This window comes from Bufo gargarizans, chromosome 4 (assembly GCF_014858855.1).
Source record: "Bufo gargarizans isolate SCDJY-AF-19 chromosome 4, ASM1485885v1, whole genome shotgun sequence".
NCBI classification, from domain to species: domain Eukaryota; kingdom Metazoa; phylum Chordata; class Amphibia; order Anura; family Bufonidae; genus Bufo; species Bufo gargarizans.
Window position 1 is genome coordinate 248005469 of NC_058083.1, and position 26489 is coordinate 248031957.

At 43.3% G+C, this 26489-nt stretch overlaps 1 protein-coding gene across 5 annotated transcripts in view; it reads left to right on the forward strand.

Annotated features, from left to right (window-relative positions):
* The window catches only part of MYO6 (myosin VI), a 254132-nt gene that overhangs the window by 138407 nt on the left and 89236 nt on the right, over nucleotides 1-26489 (forward strand). For all 5 annotated transcript variants that reach the window (XM_044290290.1, XM_044290291.1, XM_044290292.1 and 2 more), the window contains exons 15-18: nucleotides 8307-8379; nucleotides 12606-12733; nucleotides 15565-15660; nucleotides 25067-25237. In XM_044290290.1, coding sequence (XP_044146225.1) covers nucleotides 8307-8379; nucleotides 12606-12733; nucleotides 15565-15660; nucleotides 25067-25237 — 468 coding nt within the window. The remainder of the gene's footprint in view (nucleotides 1-8306; nucleotides 8380-12605; nucleotides 12734-15564; nucleotides 15661-25066; nucleotides 25238-26489) is intronic.

Genomic DNA, 26489 nt, shown 5'->3' on the forward strand with positions numbered 1-26489 from the left:
ACCTGTGACTGTATTTGTGAGTTATAACCTGCCTTCTGATCCTCAGCTGTGTCATGTGACTGACACAGGACAGGCAGTCAGTGACTTCTCTAGTCATTCCTATGAGACTGAGAGTAAGGCTCCCATAGGAATATAGAGAGAAACTGACTTTATGTCCACACATAAGATACTGTTTTATTTGGAAAGTCAGTGTGTTGATCACATGATACAGCTGAGTATCAGAAAGGAGGTTATAAGACAATTACCTTCACTACAGTTTACATATGTGCCTTTCTAACAGGTCAGAGAATAAATTTTTTTTTGTGGGAGTTCTTCTTTAACTTGCCAATTCCTGAATCTCTGTTCCAAAATCTCTGCTTCGTGAACATTGGTCAGTAAAAAGGAGTGGAGACCTGTTGATTTCCAGTGCCCACTGCCAAGGTGAGCAACCTTATTTGTATGGTTTGTAAAAAACAAACTATAAACAATTAAAGCTGAAATACTCAGTGTACTGTAAAATGCAGGAAAGTCATATAACACACACTGTTACATAAAACAAATAATCAGTTAAACCTACCATTCAGTGTGACCATTGTCCCTGACTTTCTTTGCAAAGACAGTCAAGCTGTGGTCCACATACATGGTGACTGACTTTAAGCTGGACCCAGGCCTCAGAGTGATCTGTGGTATGTCTACTTTGTGAGGGACAGGGATGGCATTCATATGTGAGATGATCTGCTCATACAATTATCTCAACTCAGAGACTGACAAGATTGCCCAATCTTCTTCAAGCCGTCAGATTTCTCTGGAAGTGATGTCCAACAAGTGAAAAGAGACTGTGCTTTGGATGTTTCAAGTAATGTGCACATCATGCCACTGATTCTCTGAATCTGCCCAAGGGACTCATATGAGGGACCACCTACCAACCATACACTTACTGACAGTCCTCACTCAGTCATTTTTACTAACTGAGGGCTGCTGTGCCCCACCAGTGTCAGTAAGTTTGTGGTTGGCTGGGGGCTCCCCCATATACTGGTGGCCTATACACTGGTCATCCCCCCCCCCCCCCCCCCCCCCCAGTAATAACAATCAGAGCTCAGCCCTCAAGCACCAATCACATCCATATCTCAATCATTCTGCCTCACCATCCATTACCCCAAAGTAGTCAGAAGCTTGCTCTAGATCGTCCCTCCATCCTCCTTCAGCAATGACATGTAGGTTCACCATCCTCTCCCACCCCTAAAGTAGAAACTTGCTCCCCATCCTCCCCCAGCAATCGCATACACTCTCATCCTCCCTACACCTAAAATTGGTCACAGTGATCACTTGCACTATCCCCACAAGTTCACCATCCTCTTCCAACAGCCTCCCCCCAGCCCATGACATACCTTTCTTATTCTGTACAGCGGTACGTAGGCAACCAGCCAGTGAGGTAGCAGAGTTTGGATACTGGCATGGCAGGAAGTGCAAAGGATGGGCCTTATGCGGAGTGTCTAAAGTTCCTTTATTAAAGGCACTGCACGTCTCAAGTTTTTTTTTTTTCCTTATTAAAGGTGCAGCGCAGCGGCGTGCCAGAAAATATGGCTGCGTGTTGGGGGGGTTGCCATCCCCTGACCTACTGTATCTCCAGCAGAGTATAGTTGTGAAGATGACGAGATTGCAGTTTCACCCAGTGTATCATGTTTATTAATGACGTGTCCTATATTTAGCTATAAAAGAACATTTTCCTTGTGATTTAGTATGCGCTCAGTACGCCAGTATACCATAAAATGTTAACACTATCTCCGTGTCATTCATACTTAATAGCTGCTACATTAATTTTATCACTTCAAGGCATATCCATCTACCAGGAAGGCAAATATTGTTCATTTCATGCTATGCGTGCAATTAGCATGATGTCTCGGGCTGATGTTTCATTTGTAACCGCTCGTGATAAATGATCTTTATTTGCATGAAATCATGGGGTGCGGCAATCATTTTACAAACATCCAAAACCCATTCTGTCAAATCTAAATGGCCATAGGAATAAAAAACGACGCAACAAAGCTGATACTGAAATATGGCACATTGCAGAGAGCCACTGTATTAGGTGCATTTTTCTTCTTACATTCCCTTCCTTGTACCTTGTGCTTGCATGCTGCTGTATATAGAGGCCTCTGCTGCACGCACAGCTTATTTTTCGCTCTATGCATTGTGCAGGGGCTTGGTTATTGAAAAGCATTTGGCCACTGCACAATGCCTGGAAGCTGGATGGAGACACAAATGTAGTTAGACAGAACCTACCTGCGCTGTAGGAACGAGACAATCTGTTCTGTGACCGTTCAGCTCAGGGCAAGAATAATACGTAAATTATTAAAATGACAATACATGGAGAGCAGCATTTCAAGAACGGAAGACTTGAAATGATTTTATTTCAGGAGCTTGTATTATATGACAGTATTAAAATTTCATATGAATGCTGTGGTATCCAAATGCGTCTTCCAAAGAGCAGAGGCGTGCAAATTATAGAATAGTATGTTTTTATGAAATACTGTGCATGACGAACAAAATTAAGGCAGAACCGCACATACCGTTTTTTTAAAATCGTTAAATCAGATAAAATAAAAATTAGCATTAGAATTACCTCCCACAATCCATTTGTGTGGCCAGCATCTCTATGCTTTGATTGGATGCCACTAGGCGGGCAGCTTTCAGTACACCTCGTCCCTGTTTTACCATTCACCATTTAGATGATTTTGGTTATCATTATTTGGGTCAATGTGGTCTTGTTTCCTTATGACCCTTTGAAAAGAGAACAATCTAAAACCTCACATTTTCGTTTTGGAGAGGCAGCATTCTTCACATTGGCTATTTGCAAGACATTGCCACGTTTTCAGGACACCACCACCATCCATGGTAATAGGAAAAAGGAATATGTAGCAGCACAACGAAAAAAATAGGAAATTAAAAAACCTTGCTAGTGGTGGTGCCAGCAGTGTTGGGTGCCAGTCCGAAGCTCCCCTATCAACACGTAATACTTGTAAGGAAACCGCAGCACTTACTGTCTTCTGTTTTTCAAAATTTAATCACCAACGCAATGCGATATTTCGAACTGTATGGTCTTTCTCAAGCTTGAGAAAGACCATACAGGTCGAAACGTCGCATTGCGTTGGTGATTAAATTTTGAAAAACAGAAAACAAGTAAGTGCTGCGGTTTCCTTACAACCATGCATGGCAAGATATTAACTAAACCACATGAATGCCTAGTCCCGCAATGTGAGTAAGGTGACATTACATTTTATTTCTCTGTTCGATAAGAGAATTGACCAGCAATCAAGTCTCCTGTGGATCAGTCACTTTTCCTTGACACCAGTTTTGATTAATCTCCCTCATCATTTTGGTTCAGAGAAGGTTAAAGGGGTTATGAACATGGCTAAAATAATGCCACTTTTCATAAATGTGAGCCATTACTTAATGATTAAAGCCTCATTCAAACGGGCATAATGGGGCCACATTTTACCACCAAAGGCAAGTCTTGTTCCAACCAAAGGTTGGGCCAATACTCCCAGATTAACAGCATCATAGAGCCTTATGCTGTTAGTTTGGTTTATAAGAACCAGAAACCCTACGGTGTTCTTATTTCTTTGACCTGCTCACTGAGAAGGCCGCACACGCTCAGTTTCATCATTCAACTGTCTGCTGAGTTGTGATAGGGATAGAGCTGCAGCAGAAAAGATGCTGAGCTGCCACCTTGATATAAATTTAGCAGAGCAATGAATGGGAACATCTCTGGATCTATGTGAGGTACAGGGCTGGTTCTAGCTTTGTTAGAAACAGATTTTCATGTGCCGTATGATGTCTGATTTTCATTTTTTTTTACATTAATCATTAGGTTCCGGAAAATCTCTAACTTTCACACAGTCTAAAATAATGGCGCTTCTATGCCGGGGCTAGGTTTATTTTTACAGTTTTTTTCTTAAATGGGTTACCCCATTAAAAAGAATTATCTCCTACCCCCTTGGCGGGATTCTGAAAAACTTACTGCTGCACCATTCAAACAGGAGAACTTGGGGCCTCTGTGATTAGCGGTGGTTATCTCAGCGCGTTGTATCCCTGACAAACAGACACTTATATTAAAGTGTAACTGCCATCCTATTTGTATTTATGTAATATATAGGGGCAGTGATACTGACCATTTTTGTAGTATACTTTAATTACTGAAATCATACATTTCTATTAGAAAAATAGCTCTAAAGTGGCCCATTTTGAGCTTTAGCAACATCTCCCTGTCTTCGGTTTACATAACAGTGGAGACCTGCTCAACATTGACTGTTATGTAAACCGAAGACAGGTAGATGTTGCTAAGGATCAAAATGGGCCACTTTAGAGCTATTCTTCTAATAGAAATGTATGATTTCAGTAATTAAAGTATATTACAAAAATGGTCAGTATCACTGCCCCTATACATTACCCAAATAAATAGAATAGCAGTTACACTTTAAGAATATAAGTGTTTGTCATGGGGAAACCTCTATAAATGTGTGTAAATCCTAGTCTACCAGCCCCACATTTCACTCATCTTTTAAAGATGCGTGGCTCAAGTTTTATCGCAAATATTTAATAGTATATTATAAGCTTCTTCATGTGGAGTGTGGGTCTGTATCTCAGGCCAGATGAGTTTTATTTTTATTTATTTTTTGTAATTTATAGGGATAGTGACTATTTTTGTAATATATTTTAATTACTGAAATTGTACATTTCTTTTAGAAAAATAGCTCTAAACTGGCCCATTTTGTGCCTTAGCAATGCTCCCTATCTTCTTGTTAACTTTACTTAGACGTGCTCCACCCTGGCCTAACTGCTGCTGCCTCTCTCCTATATATACACTACTCATAAAAAGTTAGGGACATTTGGCTTGTGGGTGAAATTTCAGGATGAACCTAAAATGCACTCTAACCTCTATAGGTGAAGTTAATGTGACCTTCTCTAAACTTTTGAATGCACTGTCCCACTGTTCAATGTTTCAGTACTTTTTGCACAACTTGCTGTTCTCTGAGAAGCAAAACGGCAAAATTCACAGCAGGTTTTTGATCTATGAATCACCCAATCCATTTCCTGGTTCTATTATAATTGGTATTTAAACAGTCCTTCTCATCATGCTGTTCAAATTCTGACGACATGAGACCAACACCACATCTAACAATTGATCAACAGTATCTCTCCAGTGAGCTATGTAAATATAGCAGACAGGCAGTGAAGGCAGCGCTCAGTGTGGAGTGCGTCGCCACAGTTAACTAAACAGAAGACAGGAAGAGTTGCTAAGGCATAAAATGGGCCATTGTAGAGCTATTTTTGGAATAGAAATTTACAATTTAAGTAAATAAAGTGCATTACAAAAATTAAAAAAACGACAGTTATACTTCAAAGTTGTCCTATTATGCTATATTAACATAGGTGCTTATTAAAAAATAACATGGTATTACAAAATGAAAACAGTTGAACTATGTGGGGGATGTAGAATTATATTTAGTATTGTCACTTTATTCTTATGGTTATCACTTTTTTTTATATGATTCATATATTATAGAATATGTATTTTCATTTTAAAAATGTACGAAATTGAATGTGTTTTAGCCGAAAGAAGCTGTTGTGCAAAACAGATTATTAAAGATGTATTGAGGGTTCTCAGCCATGAACACGATTTTCTTTTCTACAGAGATAAAGAGGCTTTGTCCTACCCTTTTATTTATTAAACACATATGGGGTCATTTATCACACTGGTCTAAAGTAGAACTGGCTTAGTTGCACATAGCAACCAATCAGATTCCACCTTTCATTTTGACAGCACCTTTGGAAAATGAAAAGTGGAATCTGAATGGTTATTTTCATATTTAGCACGAGGAAATTTTAGTAGTAATATGTTTATTTGCTTTTGAACTAGTTAGCATTTTGCTATTTGACATAGGAATTGTCAAAGGAAATAAAAAAAAAAGTATCAAAAAGTTCTAGTGGACAAGAACAGTCTCTGTAAAGTACATTATTTATGGATTAGTCCCTAGAATAAAGCTTGGAAGCTACTGCCTCTCCTCGTAGATGCCCAGCTGTTACGGACTCTCAGACAATGCACCTTGGGCTAAAATTGTGCAAGATAGTTCTCCACAAGAAGAGGAGAAACCGTTTCTCTAGTCTAGTGCTACCTGTGGCAGGATATCCTGTAGCTATTATAACATTTTAAAAAAAGTATTAGATGAAATATTTCAGTGCTGGTATTGATGGATCTCGGTGAGAGCTAGAAATGTAACATAGAAGCATTTAGGGACTCTCAGAACATAAACCGCATTAGACGGTTAAGGGCACACATCGCTGATATGTAGTGAATAAAGTCCACACACAAATCCGTAACACTTGTCAGTTGTGGATTTGATCTCTATGGAAGCTAATGGAAGAAATCCGAAATCTTAAGCTGCGTAAACAGCAAAACTGTTTTATATAATATAGTCTGCAACCTTTTGAAATCTTAATGGGGTGTTCTAGTAAATAAAATGTGCAGCGATTGGGCAAAGCAGTCACATGGTTAGATGGCATAGTTTCGGCTGTCCAGAAGTAAACGATTGAGCAGTGGGGGGATTGAACTGATTGATTTTGGGGTAATTTAAAGGGGTATTCCCATCTCCGACAATGGGGACATATTGCTAGGGTCCCACCCATCTCTAAAATGAAACCTAACACGAGGCCGGCAAAATGGTGGCTGGCCGTGCCAGGTCTTGCCACCACCAGGTGGAAATAGCATAGTGGCGTGTTCAGTTGTTTTCGGAATCCCCATAGAAAAGAATGGGAGCGCACTACTTCCATTCATTTCTATGGGGCTGATCGAAATAGCCGAACCAGCGCTCAGCTCTTTTCAGCAGCCCCATAGAAACTAATGGAGGACAGCTGTGCATGCGCAGTTCGCCCTCTGGGACTTTGCTGGCTCCATTTACGAGGTGAGATCTGCACCTATCCGACAATGGGGTCGTATCCTAGCATTATGCCTCCATTGTCTGAGATGACACAAGCCCTTTAATATTGTACAACAGATCCCTGCCTTTACCAAAATGAAAGAATTTACTGGACAACCCATTTAAGGGTGGTTCTTCAGTTTCTACAGTTGTTCCGATTTGCCAGATTATCAAATGTCATTATTTTAGACCCCATGCACACAACCATATCTGTTTTGCCATCAGCAAATTGTGGATCCATGAAATACGGATGCTGCCCATGTTGCATCTGTATTTTTTGCAGACCCAATGACTTCAATGGGTCTGCGGTCTGAATTTTGCAGACAAGTATAAGATGTGTACTATCTTTTTTGAGGAACGGACATACAGATGCAGAAAGCACGCGTATCATCTGTGTGCTTTCCGCATCCGTATATATGTTCATTCCACATGTTTGCAAAATGTGAACTCCGGACACATTGAAAACCAGTGGGTCTGCACATGGTTTGGCACACTTTTGCAAAATGGATTCAATCGTGTGCAAGGGGCCTTAGAATATTGTCATGTTCAGTCCTGTAAGGGAAGTATGACACTACTTGAACCTACTGTACACGTCCTTACTGTCTGGATCATGAACGTTCATACCTGCTGCTGCCATACCAGCTAAATGGCAGAGACAACTAGACTAGGTAATTGATAAAAATGAGTATTATCTCATTACTGAGATCACAGACACTTGATGTGCTGGTCCCACAAGCGCTCCAGCCCTCCTACTTGCGCATTTGCTTTCTTGTCTGTAGATTTTGAATCCCGCTGTGTTAAGTTGTCCAGCACCATAAATGCCACCCTCATTGCCCCATTTACCAGCAAACCTGACAGGTGCCCAGTATTATTAGCACGCTTTACATAGTTAAACCAGTGGCGATGTTTGCGCTGAATTCCTGCTGATGACTGTTCATTTGTATTGGGAACTACAAGAGCAGCAGAGCTGGTAATGCATTTGTTCCCCTTATTGTCAGGCAGAGTACATGAATCTTTACACCACTATTTGAGGGAAGATCCGCTTTGATCAGATTAAAGTGCCTCACAGGCTCAAGGCTTTTTGCGTTACTTGGTCTCTTGTAACGTCAGTGATCAAAAGCCTATGTGAATCTTTTCTTGAAGTGTACAGATGTTCCAGCTGCTACCAGCCTTCGCTGTCTGTGGAGGTATCAAGACTCTTGGGTTTGCTTTTTCAATTATATTGTTATCAATCAGAAAACTTGAATACCAGTTGAGAAAGATGCTGTTAACATTATATTCCAACTTTTGAATCTTCTTTATTCTTTAATGAATAGAGAGTAATACAGTTTTATGTGCTTCTGGATTTAGGAGCAGGAATTGTATCAGAAGGAAGGCCTTGGTGTGAACGAAGTGCATTATGTGGATAACCAAGATTGTATAGGTAAGTGCATACAGACCCTATCCCCTTAAGGACTCAGCCCTATTTCACCTTAAGGACTTGGCCATTTTTTGCAAATCTGACCAGTGTCACTTTAAGTGCTGATAACTTTAAAACACTTTGACTTATCCAGGCCATTCTGAGATTGTTTTTTCATCACATATTGTACTTCATGACACTGGTAAAATGAAGTTAAAAATAATAATTTTTTTGCATTTAAAAATACCAAATTTATCAAAAATTTGGACAAAATTTGCAAATTTCAAAGTTTCAGTTTCTCTACTTCTGTAATACATAGTAACACCCCCAAAAATTGTGATGACTTTACATTCCCCATATGTCTACTTCATATTTGAATTATTTTGGGAATTATATTTTATTTTTTGGGGATGTTACAAGGCTTAAAAGTTTAGAAGCAAATCTTGAAATTTTTCAGAAATTTACAAAAACCCTATTTTTAGGGACCACTACAGGTCTGAAGACACTTTGCAAGGCTTACATAATAGAAACTGCCCAAAAATGACCCCATTCTATAAACTACACCCCTCAAGGTATTCAAAACTGATTTTATAAACTTCATTAATCCTTTAGGTGCTGCACGAGAGTTATTGGCAAATGGGGATGAAATTTAAGAATTCATTTTTTTGCCTAATTTTCCATTTTAACCCATTTTTTCCACTAACAAAGCAAGGGTTAACAGTCAAACAAGACTGTATCTTTATTTCCCTGACTCTGCCGTTTACAGAAACACCCCATATGTGGCCGTAAACTACTGTACGAGCACACAGTAGGGCGTAGAGGGAAAGGTGCGCCGTATGGTTTTTGGAAGGCAGATTTTGCTGGACTAGTTTTTTTGACACCAAGTCCCATTTGAAGCCCCCCTGATGCACCCCTAGAGTAGAAACTCCATAAAAGTGACCCCATCTAAGAAACTACACCCCTCAAGGTATTCAAAACTGATTTTACAAACTTTGTTAACCGTTTAGGTGTTGCACAAGATTTAATGGAAAATAGAGATAAAATTTCATTTTTTGGCAGATTTTCCATTTGAATATTTTTTTTCCAGTTACAAAGCAAGGGTTAACAGCCGAACAAAACTCATTATTTATGGCCCTGATTCTGTAGTTTACAGAAACACCCCATATGTGGTCGTAAACTGCTCTACGGGCACACGGCAGGGCGCAGAAGGAAAGGAATGCCATACGGTTTTTGGAAGGCAGATTTTGCTGGACTGTTTTTTTTGACACCATGCCCTAATTGAAGCCCCCCTGATGCACCCCTAGAGTAGAAACGCCAAAAAAGTGACCTTATTTTAGAAACTACGGGATAGGGTGGCAGTTTTGTTGGCACTAGTTTAGGGTACATATGATTTTTGGTTGCTCTATATTACACTTTTTGTACAGCAAGGTAACAAGAAATAGCTTTTTTGGCACTTTTAGTTTTTTTGGTTATTTACAACATTCATCTGACAGGTTAGATTATGTGGTAATTTTATAGAGCAGGTTGTCACGGACGCTGCGATACTGAATATGTATACTTTTTTTTATTTATTTAAGTTTTACACAATGATTTCATTTTTTAAACCCAAAAAAAAAATCATGTTTTAGTGTTTCCATAGTCTAAGAGCCATATTTTTTTCAGTTTTTTGGCGATTATCTTGGGTAGGGTATGATTTTTGCGGGATGAGATGACGGTTTGATTGGTACTATTTTGTCGTACATGCGACTTTTTTTATCACTTTTATTACCTTTTTTGGGAAGTAATGTGGGCAAAATTTCAATTTCCTCATAGCTTTTATTATTTTATTTTTATGGCGTTCACCATGCGGGGAAAGTAACATGACTGTTTTATAGATCAGGTCGTTACGGATGCGGCGATACCTAATATGTGTAGTGTATTTTATTTTTTATTTTTATTCAGTGATAAATGTTTTGTTTTTTTATCTTAACTTTTTTCACTTTTTTTTAACATTTTTTTGACCCAGACCCACTTGGTTCTTGAAGATCCAGTGCGTCTGATGTCAGTATAATACAGTACACTATATAGGGTACTGTACTGTATTTTACTTACACTTTGTCTGAACAGAGTTATGCCTTTAGCACAGATCTGTTCAGCACCATGGACAGCAGGATGCCTGAGAAGGCGTCCTGTTGCCATGGGAACCTTCCCCGTCTGCTCAGTTGTGGCCACAACTGCGCAGACAGGGAAGGGTAAGGAGGGGGGCTGTCTGGGGGCTCTCTCCCTCTCCATCAAGGGGCTGCAAAGGCACAGCAGCCCCCCGATGGGAGAGGGAGTGAGCTCCCTGAGCTGTTAACCTTTTCCATACAGCAGTCCGTACTGGTATACCACTGGCCACCAATGAATATTCAAGAGGAGGCGGGCGGGGGATCGCGGTCCCGCCTGCCGCACTGCCCGCAACACTCCCCCTTCACCACTCACCGCCATAAAATCATTCAGGGGTGCAGGGGGGGGGTGAATAAAACTTTATTTGGGGCATTTTAAAGTTTGATCTCCGCGGTCAGAATTGGCAGAAAGCGCAGCAAACCACAGGTCAATTCAGACCTGCGGTTTGCTGCGATCGCCGACACCGGCGTTGTGACAGGATGCCGGCTGAATGATTTCAGCCGGCATCCTGTTCGGATAAACCCCCGCAGCACCGCAATCTCATTTTAAACTCCTGACGTACCGGTACGTCATGGGTCCTTAAGGACTCGGTAAACATGCCGTACCGGTACGTCATGCGTCCCTAAGGGGCTATACTAAGTTTATGACCAATTATTATAAAATATGAGATCAGCTCTTCAGGAGTAGCTCCATCACCGGACTTGGCTGCACCATCCATTGTGTAGTGCATGGAGCTTCTTACTACAGCACTGCTACCATAGACTGTGATGGGAGCAGCACTGCAGTAGCCATCTCTGTCCGCTACACTGTCTAGTCTTGGTGCCTGTTTCTAGCACTGGAGTTACTGCAAAGCAGCTGATCGTCAGGCGTGCAGGATGTCAAACCCCGCTGATCAGATATGGATAGCCTGTCCTAGGGGGTAGGCCTTCCATTGTTAAATCCTGGAGAACCCCTTTAAAACATAGGTTTTATTTTAATACATAAAACCTACCAGCAAAGCTTCTAACAATAGGTAAGTCACGAGAACGATGATACTTTTGTAGAATCTAGGGTTATAAAAGCACACTTGTATTTAAGTGGGCCATAAAAATCTTTAAAACAGTATTGGGGTTCATCAAACTGGTGTAAAGTAGAACTGGCTTAGTTGCCCATAGCAACCAATCATATTCCTCCTTTCATTTTCCAAAGGAGCTATTCAAAAATGAAAGGTGCAATCTGATTGGTTGCTATGCCCAACTAAGCCAGTTCTACTTTACACTAATTTGATAAATGACCCCACATGTACCTATCACCACCTTGCCCAACTGTGGTTGATGACACTGACTCTAATACACCCTAGTCCCAAGCCCTCGTGTGGATAGAGTGGTTGCCCGGATAAGGGTGGCCCTGTCCTGGTTCTTCCTGGTATACCCAAGGTAACCCTGTGGATATGGGTAGGGACAAGTCTCAATCCAGGGACGATGCCTGTAAACGTTGCCAAATTATTTTTCCCCAGTGTCAGTGGTTCATCAGGAGACCATATTTAGAGTTAGTTGTGACGCATCAGAAATGAAATGTGTAGCAGCAAGGTAAAAGTATGTTTCCATCTACAGTGAATCAAATATCGTGATCTCTCAAGCACGTTCTCCATGTAGATGTGTACAGGGACTAGAACTCACAGCTCCCATTGTACAGAACATCCCAGGTACATGCATCCCACCCCTGTAGCGCTACGCTTCGGCATCCATGACACATTTTCACGCCGTTTTGGCTACACTTTTCCAGTTTGCACTATTAGGGTGTGACTCAAGCATCAAGTTGGCCGACTTGCTTCTAACTCCTGTGCTTCACATTTTGTTCAGAGGCTCATTGCTAGTATAGTCAGGGTACTGACTGGAATAGTTAAATGCTGCCTTGGTTTTAATTTCCTCTCTCGGTTCCTGAGACAGATGTGCAATTCTCTTTCCAGAGATAATTATCTGCTGGAAGAATTGTTAGAATCTTAAAGTGTTCTTTTAACATTGTGAAAGCCAGGAGCACAGGAACTTTGCCGCAGTGTTATGTGGAGAATGTGTTTTTTTTTTTTTTTTATGTAAAATACAAAACTGGTGCATTTTCTACTACAGATCTAATTGAGTCAAAATTAGTGGGCGTCCTGGATATACTGGATGAAGAGAACAGACTTCCTCAGTCAAGCGACCAACACTTTACCTCTGTGGTTCACCAGAAACATAAGGACCACTTCCGCCTTACGGTAAGACATTCATATGTGTCTCAGTGGCAGTTACTAAGACGTGCAAATAAGTGGTATGTAAACATGATGAAGCCTGTTTCTTGTAATTGATATCCCCTTGTAAAAAGCATTGCACAAAATAAGACACTCATAGATACTGTCATCTTAACCTGCAATACTCAGTCTTGTTTGTTAATGTTCTGTAGGGGCTTGCTGTGCAGTATGATCTGGATGTTTGAGATCCAACATGCTGCATGAAAGTTACCCATCAAAATTTCATAATTCACATCCATGTGGTTTTAGTTAGAGATGAGAAAATTTCATATTTTGAAATTTGTCCCGTTTCCGTTATGCAGGAGAGGACTCCCCTGCATAACGGAAACGGAACGGATCTGTTTTGCAGCCCATAGACTTCTATTATGACGGAATGAATAACAGAATGCCTCTAAAGGCATTCAGTTATACATGCCGTCATAGAATTGCCTTATGGTCCGTGGTAACGGAATCCATAACTCAATTCATCTTTTACCAGTAAACGAAGCGTGAACGAATTTCAAAATATGAAATTCGCTCATCTCTAGTCTCAATAGTATTGCCTACATACTGTACTTTTAGGCTTTGTCCAAGTGACATTAAAGGGGTTGTCTCCTTTCAGCAAATTACATTTATTCTGTAGATAAAGTTAATACAAGACACTTACTAATGTATTGTGATTGTCCATATTGCTTCCTTTGCTGGCTTGATTCATTTTTCCATCACCTTATACACTGGGGTTACAATATCCAGGGGTTACGAGTACAACCACCCTGCAATCCAGTAACAGTGGCCATGCTTGCACACTATAGGAAGAAGCACCGTCCTACGCGCTTTTCCACGGTCCCAGCCACCCAAGAGGCCAGCGCTTTTTCCTATAGTGTATAAGCACGACCACCACTGCTCTATTGCAGGGTGGTCGTAACCCCTGGATACAAGCAGTATATAATGTGATGGAAAAAAACGAATCAAGCCAACAAATGAAGCAATATGGACAATCACAGTACATTAGTAGGTGATTTTATTAACTTTGTCTTCATGATAAATGCCATTTGCTGAAGTGACACAACCCCTTTAAGTTTGCAAAGTCACACATTAATAGTGAATGTGGTCATGTTAAAATCTAGCAGGTTTGGAATTCTTCTGACTATCAGATTGCATTTGTAACCCAGATGTCAGGGCACAATAGGCTTGTGGGGCTGAAGGTGATGGTGGAAAGCATTCTCTATGTTTGCTAAGCCAGTGGTAGACAGAGGACCTAATGTGACCCTGTCGTCCCTGTATCCACATTTCGTAATGGCACCTTGAACTAGGGTGCCTCAACTGGGAAATCTTTGGGTACCCAATACATGTTTTCAGGATCTGTATGTGTGGTAGGGTCGGCAATGACAGACTTCACTGAAGACAGCAGGTTTAAAAGTCCAAAATAACGTTTATTTTTCCTCGAACACAAGTTAAACTGTCACAAAAAGCTAAATAAATTCCGTGCCCGTCTGGGCACTAACTAAACAAGGTTCTCCTCACTTTGTTTAGCAATGGATAACAGGAGATTAAACTCACACAGCCATCAGGTCATCTAGCTTCCCATTCTCTCTGACCCAGAATGAGCATTTATGCTGGTGTTTATTCTCCCCAGTAATTATCCCGGTAGCTATACCTGGGATTACCTTAGGCTAGGGAAAAAGTAGTACTGGAGTGAGGTGGAATGGCTGGTCCTCCTACCAACCTACTTACCGTTCTGAAAAAAATCCAGTCCAAACACAACTTTGAAAAAGACTGCCTCAGCAATCTTCCATTGCTAAAGCAAACCTGCTTTCTGGATTTTTTTTAACCTCACCCATCTCAGCAGTCTAGTAAGATATACACCCCCTCTAGTACTTTTCCATACACTGTGTTAAAATGTGAACATCATTAAAATGATCAGACAGTGATCTGCACAAATATTCAAATTACCTTTTATGTTTACAGCTTTTAGTTTCTTTTTTAATTTTTTGGGTGGTATACAAGCAATATGCCCCTACATTCACCTTTCCTGCACTTACCTGTTCAATCCATATTTAATCGTTGCTACTTAGCTTCAGGGAGCAGCCAGACGAATGATTTTACCGGAAATTCACATTCTTTGTATAGGAAAGCCAAGCTGTGCTCATAAATCTGAAAAGTTTTGTGCGTGGGTGAGCGGCTCTGACTATTTGGTAATTTAATTGTGTGCGGTTTGTCCTTAAAATGTTCCAGTTCCTGTGTTTATGATAAACTGTTATATATAGATTTACTTTTTACGCCTCCCGTGGGCCTCATCTAGAGATTTAAGCACTATACTGTATGATCCGCCAACATGGTGAGCGGACATTGTTGTGTTACCATTTTATGTATGCAAAACACACGACATCCTTGATTTTCAGCATCAATAAAGAATCATTTTATGGCTGCAGCCTAAGACGCTGCTCTCTTACTAATGAAGTCTTCTCGGGAAGCACGTTCAGGAAAAGCACAGGTGATTCTAACCAGAGTCTAGACAGTGAGAAATTGTACTCTCGTCATGTTAATATCTGCCTGGCACACATTTTTCCCTGACCATAAAGATGCGTTTTAGGCCTGGCTCAGCAGACTGATAAATATGCATCAGTGCTTTGTTGTTTTGCCAGAGATGAATGCTTGAGCTGATACCATCTATCAGCAGTCTTTCATTTTTTATGATTTGCGCATGCAGGTAGCAACACTGTGTCACATACAATTCATGAGCATAAAGTTACAAATGTCTACATCATGGATGTGATGAAATAAAATGACCCAATTCAATTTATTCCTTTTTATTGCAGATCCCCAGAAAATCTAAACTAACTGTCCATCGAAATATCCGAGATGATGAGGGCTTCATCATCCGTCATTTTGCAGGAGCTGTGTGCTATGAAACAGTAAGATGTATTTTGTGCTTATTATTATTTTTTCTTACCTGCGTGTGTTAGTTCTTCAGGATATTAATCATGTATGTAGTTAGTAAATATGTAGTCATGATGGTATGGATGTACAGGATCGGTGTTTAGCTGGTCAAACTTGCTGGTGTGGACCTACAGCTGGAACCTTCATGTTATTACATTCAACGTTTTATTGAACCTCTTGGTCCTGTTGGGAGGGGGGTGGAAGCAAAATATTTGCCACCAAGGTACGGCTGAAGTTGTAGGCTAATGGACTCCCATTTGCTCCTCACAAAGGTTTGGGAATTAGATTTATCATAACCAGTTCTTCCACCCCTTGGCATCTGTTGTGAGAGAGTTGCGGGGCCCCCTACACATTAGATAGTTGGTTGGGCCAGCCAGTTTCACCTTAACTTCAAGTTACTAAATCAGAACCTGTATTCAAGTATTTTTTATGCTTTCAAATTGAGGATAGATGTGCAGGGACTTGTGTTAGGGACATTGTTTAAAGAGGTTGTCCAGGCGCAACAAAATGGCTGCAGTATTAAACTAACAAAATAGACATTGCCCACCTATTAAATCCTCTTGCACTCCAGCCTCAATGCTCCTGTGGTCCTCCTCCAGTCTGTATTTATATGGCGGAAGCAATGACATCACTGGCTACGGCGGTGATACCAGTATGGATGACGTGTTCATTGTGGTCAGTGATTGGCTGCAGCGGTCACGTGTTGTAACAATCATGTCATCGCTGCTGCCATGTAAACAGAGATCATCAGGATCATTGATACTTGGGTGACATTGGATTTAACAGGTTAGCGCTTATGAGATTTTTACCCCTATTCTGCAGCCAGATTAAATTTTCCCCCTATAATGATTGAAGAATGTATGCAAGCTCCATGTCCAATATCATATACCTTAAGTTGAGTGTGTGCGGCATGTGTCCTATGTGTGAGTGGTATGTGTACATTGTGTATTCAATGTGTGAGTGTGCTATATGCGAGTGTGTGCAATCGCCTTGTTTCCTACAGTATGTGTGAATGGTTTATGTGTGTGCACGCACTATGTGTCCTACATGTGAGCAGTGTGTGTGCCAGGTGTCCTACATGTGAGCAGTGTGTGTGCCAGGTGTCCTATATGTGAGCAGTGTGCCAGGTGTCCTATCTGTGAGCAGTGTGTGTGCCAGGTGTCCTATCTGTGAGCAGTGTGTGTGCCAGGTGTCCTATCTGTGAGCAGTGTGTGTGCCAGGTGTCCTATCTGTGAGCAGTGTGTGTGCCAGGTGTCCTATCTGTGAGCAGTGTGTGTGCCAGGTGTCCTATCTGTGAGCAGTGTGTGTGCCAGGTGTCCTATATGTGAGCAGTGTGTGTGCCAGGTGTCCTCCATGTGAGCAGTGTGTGTGCCAGGTGTCCTGTATGTGAGCAGTGTGTGTGCCAGGTGTCCTACATGTGAGCAGTGTGTGTGCCAGGTGTCCTATCTGTGAGTGTCATGTATGTGGCATGTTTCCTTTGTGTAACTGAGGTGTATGCGCCATGGTCATGTGTGAGCACACAATGTGTTTTATATATGTAGTGTCCTGTGTGTGAGTGGCTTGTTTATTGTATTTGTGCAGCATGTGTGCAGCATGTGTGCACCATGTTCGTCTATGTATGTTTTCCTTTGTCTAGCTTTTCCATTGAAGGCAATGAGTCTGGCACACTTCGTGCATGAGGACCCTTTGCTGTCAGCATCCTCCCTGATAAGACCTTAGCAAAATGCTGATTTCATTACCTGAATTTTTTTTATCTTAAGATTAGACAACTGTGTATTGGTGATCCCCTATTTTTTAGATGCCGTTCACAGGTATTCAAAGACAATAATAATATGGAGGGCTTCAGTAAATAGTAAATGCTTATCTTCATGGATCAAATTTGAGGGCCCTCTGAATGTAGTATAATGATGAACACCAAAGTGATCATGTTCAATGAAAACAGCATGTCACAAATGGGTCACATTTACTTATTTCAAGTCTGCACTTATCTCTTAAATCCAAATATAAGTGGAATATTAGGTAGTCTTTGCTTGCCTTTCTTCTCCAACCCCCTTTACCTCCTCCCCTGTTTTGAACTTCTGTTTGAAGTGCAGATGTAAAACTGTGATGCTTGGTATAGGAACCAGGTTCAGCATATAATCTACTGGAGAATAGGGTCGGGACATGAACCTAAGCAGGCAGCATGCTTGTCACGTCTCAGACCTGAATGATTCCAGACAGAAACTCTGTGCCTTGCAGAGGAGCACGTACAGCAGTCATAAGAAATATTGTCATAGTTGAAGGAATCGCACCCTGCAACGAGAATGACAGCAAAGAACATAATTGTAACTCAGTTTTTTGCAACCTAATGAACCTTTCATCTACCACCAGTATATTGTAAGAATTGTTTATTATGTGTTCCTCATTCAGATTGCACATTTTCAAATCTAAATAGCAAAAAGCCTAGTGCAAACATGATTCCATTGCTACTTGATAATATCTTTCAAAGTATTCAGAGAACAATTGCCATAGCGCTCTTATTCCTTCTTGTCCCCATAGTATAACCAGCTTTCTAATGGCTCTTCTAATAGACTGATATTGTAAAATGTTCTCCATCCTGAATGTTCTGCATGGAAATCGGCATAGTCATGCCCTCAAGGACTGACTTATCTAAGCTCAAAATATATTAATAGTGGCGCCCCATATGTGTTTGAGGCTTCAAGTATCTGTATCCCAAACTTTCAACTACAGGGTGTGTGCCATGATCTAAAAACAACGGCAAAGAAGTCCACCTTGGATTTAGACCAGATTTTTCATGCCCTCATATCCTATGTATATTGGCCCTCTTTAAGAGGACCACCCTTCTAGAAGTCCATATTTCACAACAGGTTTGGATTACCACATCAGAGGCTTCACTGTATTTTAATTTCTATATTTAAAGGGTGTTTCCAGGAGCACAATATTCATGGCCTATTCTCAGGATAAGTTATAAATATCTGATCGGTGGGGGTCCATTACCTGTCCCCCCTTGCAATCAGCTGTTTGAAGAGGCCATGGCGCACCATTAAGCAGTGTGACCTCCTCACATAAAAACAAGTACGGCACTGTACACTGTATAGCGGCTGTGCTTGGTATTGCTGTCCAGGCCATGTCACCAATTAACATGACGTCACTGACTTATGAAGAAGTCGAAGCACTCACTAGTGCACTGCAGCCTCTTCAAACCACTGATTGGCAGGAGTGCCAGGACTCTGACCCCTCCCCCACCACCACCCTGGTATTGATCACCTATCCTCAGGATAAGTCATCTGTATCAAATTGACGGAGGTCCAACACCCAGGTCCACCACTAATCAGCTGTTTTGGGCATCTGTAGTTTCTGATGCCGGAGTACTGCAGTTCAGCTTCCATTGACTTCAACTTTGTGCTTCCAGTTCTGTCAACTATATAGTTTGACATCTGATCTTAATAGCTGATCGATGGGGGTTCAGGGTGTTTAATCCCCATCGATCTGATATTGATGACCTACTCAGAGTGTAGGCCATCAATATCTAATTATTGGAAAACCCCTTTAATATACACAGATCAAGCAAATCTATTCATTCAAGGACTGACTTATTAAAGAACAAACAAAATGAATGAAATAGCATGTCTTGGTAAAAGCAAGTGAACAGTCCGTTTTTGAAGTTGATGTGCTGGAAGGAGGAAAAATAGATGAGTGTAAGGATCTGAGGAACTTTGCGCTAAATTGTAATGGCTAGGCAGCTGGGTCAGAGCATCTCCAAAACAGCAAATGTTGTGCCTAGTTTGCTGTGGTTAGAACTTTCCAAATGTGATCCAAGGAAGGACAAGTTATAATCTCATGACAGGTTTGTCGGTGTTCAAGGCTCGTTGATGCATGCAGGTAGCAAAGTCTAGTCTAATCCCACAAAAGAGCTACTGTATCATATTTGCTGAAAATGTAAATTCTGGCTATTACAGAAAGGTGTTTAAACACAAAGTGCATTACAGCTGTCTGTGTTTGGGACTTCATAGCAACAGACCAATCAGAGAACCCATACTGATCCCCATCCCCCTCCAAAAGTGCTTACAATGGGCATGTAAGCATCAGAACTGGACAGTGGAGCAATGGACGGGAGTAGCCTGGTCTGATGACTTGTTTTCTTTTGCATCATGTAGACATTGCTTCCATGCTACCAATATATAGTATGGGAAGAAGACAAGTCAATGCAGGCATTGTGATACTTTGGGCAATGTTCTGCTGGAAAACCTTGAGTCCTGGAATTCATGTTCATATTTCTTATGAACATACTACCTACCTAAACATTGGTGCATACCAAGTACACACTTCCATGGTAATGTTATTACCTATTGGCAGTGGGCCTCTCTCAGCAGGATAATGCACCCTGTCACAGTGGAAAAATTGTTCAAGGTGTTGGCCTTTAGGGCTCCACAATATATCGAAAAAATAATCAAATCACGATAATCGTCAAATGCAATATGGCGATTTGGCCGACCCGAAAATGCCGCGATTATATATGAAGGGGCCCCGCGCACATAACTGGCTTTTTGTGTAAAGTATTTTACTACTGTGTGAAACAAGCTCTCTCCGACTCCTATTGATGAAATGGCCAGCCTCTGTACTCACTATTACGATGAATGCACTGCAGCGAGCGGGCCGGCCGGCGCGTGACTGACACTTAGTAACGCTCCTGCTTCCTGAAGTGGGAGGAGCATTACTAAGTGACGTCAGTCACGCGCCGGCCGGCCAGCTTGCTGCCGCTTGCTGCAGTGCATTCATAGTACTGTGACCGTGAGTACAAACTACAGAGGCTGGTCATTTTATCAATAGGAGAGAGCTTGTTTTACACAGTAGTAAAATACTTTACACACAAAGCCAGTTATGTGCGCAGTTTAGGACACATGAGGGGACATATAGGGCCATGAGGGGGACCAGCATAACATGCTATATGTGTGTCTTATGCTGGCCCCCCTCATGGCCCTATGTGTCATAGCAGCTTTCAAATAAGTTTTTCAGAGACAGCACACCAATGTAGCTTTATATTCAACCTTTATTTACTAGTGGTATATTCTCAATTTATTCTTATGACATTTATTGCTATGTGCAACATTTCGGGCCCATTTGGTGCCCTTTGTCAAGCTGGATTGCCGGTCTGCGTGTTTCCACGGCGTGCATATAAAGCTACATTGGTGTGCTGTCTCTGAAAAACTTATTTGAAAGCTACTATTTCACTCCGCGGGTGGAAGGAGGCTATCAGGAGACGAGCACCCACAAAAGCCATTTAACTAAACGTGTGCTGAGGTCTCACTACGATTAAGCCTATGTGTCATAGCACACATCCCCTATAACAGTGTCCTCCACAGATCCCCCATAAGTGTCCTCCACAGATCCCCCATAAGTGTCCTCCACAGATCCCCCATAAGTGTCCTCCACAGATCCCCCATAAGTGTCCTCCACAGATCCCCCATAAGTGTCCTCCACAGATCCCCCATAAGTGTCCTCCACAGATCCCCCATAAGTGTCCTCCACAGATCCCCCATAAGTGTCCTCCACAGATCCCCCATAAGTGTCCTCCACAGATCCCCCATAAGTGTCCTCCACAGATCCCCCATAAGTGTCCTCCACAGATCCCCCATAAGTGTCCTCCACAGATCCCCCATAAGTGTGCTCCACAGATCCCCCATAAGTGTGCTCCACAGATCCCCCATAAGTGTCCTCCACAGATCCCCCATAAGTGTGCTCCACAGATCCCCCATAAGTGTGCTCCACAGATCCCCCATAAGTGTGCTCCACAGATCCCCCATAAGTGTGCTCCACAGATCCCCCATAAGTGTGCTCCACAGATCCCCCATAAGTGTGCTCCACAGATCCCCCATAAGTGTGCTCCACAGATCCCCCATAAGTGTGCTCCACAGATCCCCCATAAGTGTGCTCCACAGATCCCCCATAAGTGTGCTCCACAGATCCCCCATAAGTGTGCTCCACAGATCCCCCATAAGTGTGCTCCACAGATCCCCCATAAGTGTGCTCCACAGATCCCCCATAAGTGTGCTCCACAGATCCCCCATAAGTGTGCTCCACAGATCCCCCATAAGTGTGCTCCACAGATCCCCCATAAGTGTGCTCCACAGATCCCCCATAAGTGTGCTCCACAGATCCCCCATAAGTGTGCTCCACAGATCCCCCATAAGTGTGCTCCACAGATCCCCCATAAGTGTGCTCCACAGATCCCCCATAAGTGTGCTCCACAGATCCCCCATAAGTGTGCTCCACAGATCCCCCATAAGTGTGCTCCACAGATCCCCCATAAGTGTGCTCCACAGATCCCCCATAAGTGTGCTCCACAGATCCCCCATAAGTGTGCTCCACAGATCCCCCATAAGTGTGCTCCACAGATCCCCCATAAGTGTGCTCCACAGATCCCCCATAAGTGTGCTCCACAGATCCCCCATAAGTGTGCTCCACAGATCCCCCATAAGTGTGCTCCACAGATCCCCCATAAGTGTGCTCCACAGATCCCCCATAAGTGTGCTCCACAGATCCCCCATAAGTGTGCTCCACAGATCCCCCATAAGTGTGCTCCACAGATCCCCCATAAGTGTGCTCCACAGATCCCCCATAAGTGTGCTCCACAGATCCCCCCAATAACAGCGTGCTCCACAGATCCCCCCCCAATAACAGCGTGCTCCACAGATCCCCCCCCAATAACAGCGTGCTCCACAGATCCCCCCCCAATAACAGCGTGCTCCACAGATCCCCCCCCAATAACAGCGTGCTCCACAGATCCCCCCCCAATAACAGCGTGCTCCACAGATCCCCCCCCAATAACAGCGTGCTCCACAGATCCCCCCCCAATAACAGCGTGCTCCACAGATCCCCCCCCAATAACAGCGTCCTCCACAGATCCCCCCCCAATAACAGCGTCCTCCACAGATCCCCCCCCAATAACAGCGTCCTCCACAGATCCCCCCCCAATAACAGCGTCCTCCACAGATCCCCCCCAATAACAGCGTCCTCCACAGATCCCCCCCAATAACAGCGTCCTCCACAGATCCCCCCCCAATAACAGCGTCCTCCACAGATCCCCCCCAATAACAGCGTCCTCCACAGATCCCCCCCAATAACAGCGTCCTCCACAGATCCCCCCCCAATAACAGCGTCCTCCACAGATCCCCCCCCAATAACAGCGTCCTCCACAGATCCCCCCCCAATAACAGCGTCCTCCACAGATCCCCCCCCAATAACAGCGTCCTCCACAGATCCCCCCCCAATAACAGCGTCCTCCACAGATCCCCCCCCAATAACAGCGTCCTCCACAGATCCCCCCCAATAACAGCGTCCTCCACAGATCCCCCCCCAATAACAGCGTCCTCCACAGATCCCCCCCCAATAACAGCGTCCTCCACAGATCCCCCCCCCAATAACAGCGTCCTCCACAGATCCCCCCCCAATAACAGCGTCCTCCACAGATCCCCCCCCAATAACAGCGTCCTCCACAGATCCCCCCCAATAACAGCGTCCTCCACAGATCCCCCCCCAATAACAGCGTCCTCCACAGATCCCCCCCCAATAACAGCGTCCTCCACAGATCCCCCCCCACATAACAGCGCGTCCTCCACAGATCCCCCCCCACATAACAGCGCGTCCTCCACAGATCCCCCCCCACATAACAGCGCGTCCTCCACAGATCCCCCCCCCACATAACAGCGCGTCCTCCACAGATCCCCCCCCCACATAACAGCGCGTCCTCCACAGATCCCCCCCCACATAACAGCGCGTCCTCCACAGATCCCCCCCACATAACAGCGCGTCCTCCACAGATCCCCCCCCACATAACAGCGCGTCCTCCACAGATCCCCCCCCACATAACAGCGCGTCCTCCACAGACCCCCCCCACATAACAGCGCGTCCTCCACAGACCCCCCCCCACATAACAGCGCGTCCTCCACAGATCCCCCCCCACATAACAGCGCGTCCTCCACAGATCCCCCCCCACATAACAGCGCGTCCTCCACAGATCCCCCCCCACATAACAGCGCGTCCTCCACAGATCCCCCCCCACATAACAGCGCGTCCTCCACAGATCCCCCCCCACATAACAGCGCGTCCTCCACAGATCCCCCCCCACATAACAGCGCGTCCTCCACAGATCCCCCCCCACATAACAGCGCGTCCTCCACAGATCCCCCCCCCCACATAACAGCGCGTCCTCCACAGATCTCCCCCCACATAACAGCGCGTCCTCCACAGATTACCCCATAACTATGTCATACCCAGCCGCGTCAGCGGCTCATATGGGAAAGTCCAAGCAAATAGACCTCTAGCACAATTCCCTTAAAATATTGCATCACATATCGTTATCGCAATTTTTAGGGCCCTAATCGCAATCGCACAAAATTCCCATATCGTGCAGCCCTATTGTTCTCCAGATCTCAATATGATTGAGCATCTGTACGATGTGCTGGAAGAGTAAGTCCAATCCATACTATTGCCCCACCTCACAACTTAAAGGGGTTTTCCGGGTTCAGAGCTGAACCCGGACATACCTATAATTTCACCCAGGCAGCCCCCCTGATGTTGGCAACAGAGCATTTCATGCTCTGATGCTCTCCTTTGCACTGCGCTGGATCGCGCAGGGCAAGCAATCTTTTATTTACAATAACACACTGCCGGGCGGAGGCTTCCGCCCAGCAGTGTGTTCTGTGACGTCACCGACTCTGATGGGCGGGCTTTAGCGCTGCCCTAGCCGTTTTATAGGCCTCCGCCTGGCAGCCCTAAGGAGAGCCCAGTTTGGCACCAGAATTCCAGAAAATGCCTTTGCCCAGCGCTATTTAGCGCAAAGGAGAGCATCGGAGCATGAACTGCTCCGATGCTCAAGTCAGGGGGGCTGCCTGGGTGAAAATAGGGATATGTCCGGGTTTCAGTTCTGAACCCATACAACCCCATTAAAGGATCTGCTGCTAATATCTTGGGGTCAGATACCACAGAACATCTTTAGAGGTTTTCTGGAATCCATACCTCTTCGAGTCAGAAAAGTGTTTGCAACACAAGGGTACCTATACAATATTAGGCAGGTGGTTTCAAAGTTATGGCTGATTGGTGTATATGTGTTTAAATATATTTATCTCTCATTCCATTGCTTACTATAATCCAAATAAAATGAATAATTTCCATGTCTGAACCAGGTAGTAGTAAAGCTGTTCCTTATACTCCTTGTATAACTTAATTGGTGTGACCGTGCTCATATGTCGCTTCACTGCACTAGAGGCATTATGTATGGCTATACATCATGTATATACATTTTGATGGCATCTTGTAGTATCTTGGATTGAACTATAGGCTGAAGGTCACTTGTTTAAATATGTTCTCATTTCCCTTTAGAGACAATTTGTGGAGAAGAATAATGATGCACTGCACATGTCACTGGAGTCCCTCATTTGCGAGTCCAAAGATAAATTTGTACGGGAACTGTTTGAATCTGCCAATAATCACAAGGATTCAAAGCAGAAGACGGGAAAACTCGGTTTCATTAGTGTGGGGAACAAATTCAAGGTATGATATGACTGTTGTGTTTTCTAAGGGTTGCTCCCAGTATTTATTGCATCAGAAGTCCTATGAAAATGGTTCCAGTAGCTCTGTGATGCTAAGTGTAGCTGTGTTCAGTTCTCTAGGTGAATTAAGAAAAATAAAATAATTTTTCTTTTATCTCTTGTACATATCTTCTTTACCAAAAATAAGCTGTTGCCGGAACCACATCACCTCTTTTCTTCACCTCTCAACATTTGATATACTTGACGTACTTTGTCTCTAGTTGGGCAATCTCAATGCTCAGAGCTAGTTGTTAGCCTAGTTTCACATCTGTGTTTAACTGTTCCGGGAGAGGAACAGCTTGTAAGAGTTCACCAGATCCGACTTTACTGCCAGACCCCATTTTCTATAATGGGATCTGGCGGGGATCCGGATAGTTTCTGGCACGAGTGCCTGGTTTCAGCCAAACAAAAACTGGTGCTTGCACCATTTTTATCTGGTTGAAACCTGCCACTCATGCCATTGACCAGCCAGTTCTCATTGTAGAAAATGCAGTGCAGTGGTGTACGACAGTATCTGTCTAGGCTGGATCCGGTGAACTCCAGTAGGCTACCAATTTACTAGGACTCTATGCAGCAGCTTGCACAGATGATCCCCTTGTATTCATTTGCAAGCCTTTCTCGGTGGCAGATTTTTATCACTGCGTCTCGAAGAATGAGAAGTTCCTGTAACCTGGTTTTATTTTTTTTCTACTTGAAGGTATGTAGTAGGCAAGCAGGAACCTCTGGGTGATGGGGTTACAGAAAAAGCATCTTCATTGATAGCTTGTATGGATGGAACTTGTAGCTGTTAGATGGATAATTCCTGTCCCAACAATGGAAGGCAAGTCGAATAATGGTCCTTCAAGAGAAGAACTGCACACCTTTATAAACAGAAGCTGCCCAGCGATCATTTGATTGTGTCTGATTTAACTTCCTGGTAACACCAGGAGATCAGCGGTCATTGCTGGGGACACCACATCTGTCCATACATTTGTGTTAATTTACATGCTGGCCATTCAAACGAGTGCCTGCCCGTGACAAATCAGGTCTGCTAGAGCATTGAGTCTGCACAGAGGTGGTGCTCACATTCCAATACAGGTTGCTGGTGACCATTTAAAATTGTTCCCAAAAAATACCCTTAAATGGGTGTTTGTAATAATTTAGACACCAAAGGAAAGATTTATCAACCTGGCTAGTTGCCCTTAGCAACCAATCAGATTCCACCTTTCATTTTC